The following is a 4,862-nucleotide window of genomic DNA, read 5'->3' on the forward strand; positions in this document are numbered from 1 at the left end:
GTGTGTGTGTGTGTGTGTGTGTGTGTGTGTGTGTGTGTGTGTGTGTTTATTCAGTGCTGCTTTATTCAGAATAGACAATAAAGCACTTATGAAAGTTGTTTATGTCTGAGGCTCTCAAACACTCTCCAGTACTGAAGGGGCAGAGTCTCAGGTGGTTGCATCTCAGAGACACAGCCCTAGACTGTTTCAGAAACTGTTAACATTACATCACAGACACATAGAGTCCTTCCTGGAAGTTTAACCCAAGGGCACTCACTGGGGAGGCCCCAAGAACATCCACAGCTGTTCTCTCCAGGGCATAAAGAAACCCACATGGCTCCCTTAGCCACCTTGCCAAGGGTAAGAAAAACATAAACCAAAGAGAAGACTTAGAGGAATCCCAGAAATGCAGCCGTGGCCCCCCTGGACTCTCTAGGCTTCCTAGGGTCTGAATCTCTCTGGGTCTCCACAAGCCTGCCCCCAAAAATGGCCAGTCTACTTAAGAGTAGGCTCAACTCTTCCTCATCAATAACCAATCAACCAACAAGCATTTAAGTACCTACCACATTCCAGACACTGTGCTAGGGGCTGAAGATTAAATATAAAGAAGGAAACAATTCCTATTCAAAAGGACTTACATTTTCATGGATGGGGACAGAGACAAGTACATATTATACATATATATATATATATACACACACACACATACATACATACATATACACATACATAATCAAAGACATATATAGCATAAATATAAAGGTAGCAAATACAAACATATATATGAAAAGAAGTTAAATGCAAGGTAATTTAGGAAGGAGTTGGAGAAAGTCTTCATCAGAAGATGGAGCCTGGGCTGCCTCTTAAAGGAAGAGAAGGATTCAATGAGCCAGAGGTAAGGAGAAAGTGCATCCCAGGCCATGAAGGATAGCCAGTTTAAAAGGCATAGAGATAAGAAATAGAATGTCATAAATGAGGATCAGAGAAAAGGTCATTTTGATCAAATCAAAGATTATGGAAGGGGGTTAGGGGGTGCTTATATCCAGTAAGGCTGGAAAGGGTCACTGGACCCCTGTTGTGATGAACCTTAGAAGCTAAACAGAGGAGCTATATTTGATCCTAGGGAAAATAAGAGCAGCTAAGTGGTGTAGTGGATAGAGTGCTGGGGCCTGGAGTCAGGAAGACTCATCTTTGTGAGTTCGAATCTGGCCACAGACACTTATTAGCTGAGTGACCCTGGGCAAGTCACTTAACCCTGTTTGCCTCAGTTTCCTTATCTGCAAAATGAGCTAGAGAAGGAAATGGCAAACTACTCCAGGATCTTTGAGTTAAAATACACAATCACAACAACAGGAGAAATGGAAAACCATTGGCCTTGGTTGAGTAAGGGAGTCATATGGTAAGATCTAGATATAAGGCAAATTACTTTGACAGCAGTGTGTAGAAGAAACTTGAGTCAGGGAGAGTAGTTAGAAGATTGTTGCAATAATCTAGGGATGAGGTAATGAGGGCCAACACCAGGGTGGCAGCTGTGTGAGTGGAGAGGACTAAAATGCTGCATATGTTGTAAAGTGGCAAGATTTGGCAACTGATTATCCCCCACAACACACAGTTCTGATACTCTAATAATGGCAGCTCAGCTCAGGCACAACTGGTTACACACACACACACACACACACACACACGAACGCATGCACACATATACACACCAACTCAATGTTTCAAAGTTCACTGCTATTGCTGGCCATGATTCTGGCCCAAGTAGCAAGTGTAACCAGATTTAGAATCAGAGAATCTGCATTTGAATCCAAAACATGAGCTGGTATGACTTTAGACAAGTCACCTTCCTTTCCTGGGCATCAAATTCCTAAATCTGTAAAATGAACAGGTTGGGTTAGAGGATATATAAGCTCCCTCCCTCTCCCATCCCCCCCCCCCCGCCCACCAACCCTTCCTGCTCCTGGCATTCTGTCAGTCTGCTCCAGGTCTAATTCCTGTCTTCCCTGGCTAGCTTGTATTTACTCTTTAGGTCTTCTCTACGCAAATCTCAGAGGTCAATGAATCCACTGTCCATGAACAGCAATTGCTTCCCACAATATCCCCAATAAGTGATGATCTATTTTCCACTAAATATTCCCAATGATGGGAACTCACTTTTTCTAGAGGCAATCCATCCCATCCTGAGACCCCTCTCATTGTTAAGAGTTTTGTTCTTAATAATAATAACATCTATTTAATATTTCAAGGTTTACAAAGCAATTTACACAGGCTATCAAATTTTACCCTCACAACCACTCTGTCATGGAGGTGCTGTTATTATTCCCATCTTACAGATGAAGAAACAGGCTGACAAGATTGTGACTTGCCTAAAGTCACACAGTTAATAAGTGACTGAGGCTGGATTTAAATTCAGGTCTTTTTTTTTTTACTTTTTGGAAGGCAATTGGGGCTAAGTGACTTGCCCAAGGTCACATGGCTAGTTTTTGTGTTTAATGTCTGAGTCCAGATTTGAACTCAGGTCCTACTAACTCCATGGCCGGTGCTCTTTTCACTGCAGCCCCTAAATTCAGGTCTTCTTGACTCTAAGTACTCTGTCCACTATGCCACCTACTTCCACCCAGTGCTCCTAGTTCTGTTGTGTGAGGTCAAGCAAAACAAATTAAATCCCTTGCCCACATTAAGAACTTCAAACACCAGAAGATAGGAATCAAGTTATCATAACAAAACAATAAGATTCTCAGCCAGATATTGAAAGGGTTCACTCATCTCAATCTCTGGAATGACTCTCCCTGTCTACCATCCATTATCTAGATTCTGGATTCCAGGACAACCCACCAACTACCAGGGGAACGAGCACTGTGTGGAGATGAAGATGGAGGCTCTTGCTGCCTGGAATGATGAGAACTGTGAATTATTATACAAATTCATCTGTAAGAGTCCCCTTGGGCCATCAAACCTGGACTTCTATGGGGGTATCTTCCAACCTGAAACAGAGCTCTGAGTATTCCAGTTCTGCACCTAGAACCTCTTCTGAGATCCAGCCTCATCAGGCACTCCCAGGTTTTTATCCTATGACACTGCTGAAAGCCTTGAGAAGCTGCAGGGTTTTCAAAGCTTGGAACAGGACTCAGACCCAGGAGGACTCCTGCCCCCAATCCTAAAGCTTGTCCATTATCAGTCCTCCAACTTCCCACCCTCAGTCATAAACTCTCAGGATGTCAGAGTCATAAAAGACCTCAAAGATGAAACCCAAGTCAGTAGGATACCCCTCTACAAAACTCCCTTATCATCTCCACCTCTAGCATCCCTCTAAGCACAGCTGGCCTCATACCTACTCCTCAAGACCTTTCTTGATCCTCCAATTGCTAGCATTCTCTTCCTCTTGGAAGTACTTTGAATTACTTTGCATACACTTTTTACTTATTCTTTACATATTGTACCTCCCCATTTGAATATAATCTCTCAATGCCCAAAAGGCTATAAAACTGTGTGATCTAGCAATACCACTACTAGGTCTGTATCCAAAAGAGATTTTTTTAAAAGGAGGAAAGGACCTATTTGTTCAAAAATATTTATAGCAACTCTTTTTGTGCTGGCAAAGAATTGGAAATTGAGGGGGATGCCCATCAAGTGGGGAATGGCTGAACAAGTTGTGGTATATGATTGTAATGGAATGTTTGTTACTGTGCTATAAAAAAGAATGAGCAGGTAGATTTCAGAAAAACTTGTAAAGACTTATATGAACTGATGCAAAATGAAGTGAGCAAAACCAGGAGAACATTATACACAGCAACAACAATACTATACAGTGATCAACAGTTAATAATTTAGCTATTCTCCGCAATACAATGCTCCAAGACAATTCCAAAGGATTCATGATGAAAACTACCGTCTACCTCCAGAGAAAGATCTGATGGAGTCTTAATGCAGGGCAAAACATACTATTTTTCACTTTCTGCATTTTTTTTTGAATTTAAACATTTTTAAACATTCATTTAAAAATTTGACTTGCAAATTTTCTCTCTCTGTCCCTTACCTCCCACCTCCCTGAGACAGAAAGCAAATTAATGCAAATGTTTAAAATTTTCTTTACATGTAACTGGGAGGAAAATTAAATATTATTTTTAAAAGAATATAAGCTCCCTGATGGCAGCACCTGTTTCATTTTGCCTTTGTATTCCAGCACCAAATATGCCTTGCATGTGGTGAGTGCTCTTACTATGTGTTTGTTGAGTTGAACATCCTTGACTTATTAATCATACATCTTCTATGTAGAGAAATTATTTTTCCAAAGCAACCCATTCAAATTTGTGCAGCATTAACTGTTGGGGAATGTTTCATTATATTGCTCCTAAATCTGCCTCTAGAACTTCCCCCCATTCTTACCAACTCTGCCCTTCAAGGCCAATGAGAACAAGTCTAGTCCCTTTTTCCCCATGAAGACCTATAAGAAAGGAACAGTTGCCCTACCCTCCAGCCCTACCACCAAGTGCCCTTGGTCTAATCATCCCTCCTTCCTACAGTTTCTGGTCTTTTGGTCCATTTTCCCACACCCTGAGCCCCACAACCCTTGGTCCTTGAGGCTGGTGCAGCAGCTTCATATGCTACTGACCTAACCTTCCCTTTCCCTGAGGATGTGGGGACCATAGGTAATGAGGGGACCTGATGATGCAAGAATCAGTTGAAGGAACTGGGGGTATTCAAACTGCCTTCAGGGACAGACACTTTTGCTCTCTTCATGTTTCTGAAGGGCAGAGGTGAAAGATTAGACCTTCTGCTTGGCTGCAGAGGGTAGAACTAAAACCATTGGGAAGAAACGGCAGGGAGGCTAGCTTGGGCTCTGTGTAAGGAAAATCCTCCTCAGTCAAGAATAGTCAGTACAG

At 42.1% G+C, this 4,862-nt stretch overlaps 1 protein-coding gene across 1 annotated transcript in view; it reads left to right on the plus strand.

The window, feature by feature from the left end:
- Positions 1-4,117, plus strand: part of LOC138148859 (C-type lectin domain family 4 member K-like) — a 10,652-nt gene extending 6,535 nt beyond the window's left edge. Inside the window, exon 6 of the mRNA XM_069071765.1 lies at positions 2,791-4,117. Coding sequence (XP_068927866.1) covers positions 2,791-2,980 — 190 coding nt within the window. The 3' untranslated portion in view covers positions 2,981-4,117. The remainder of the gene's footprint in view (positions 1-2,790) is intronic.
- The last annotated feature ends 745 nt before the right edge of the window (positions 4,118-4,862 follow it).

Source organism: Petaurus breviceps, unplaced genomic scaffold, assembly GCF_028583685.1.
Source record: "Petaurus breviceps papuanus isolate PSGF00001 unplaced genomic scaffold, PetGlider_PUasm1.0 140, whole genome shotgun sequence".
In the NCBI taxonomy this organism is placed as follows: domain Eukaryota; kingdom Metazoa; phylum Chordata; class Mammalia; order Diprotodontia; family Petauridae; genus Petaurus; species Petaurus breviceps.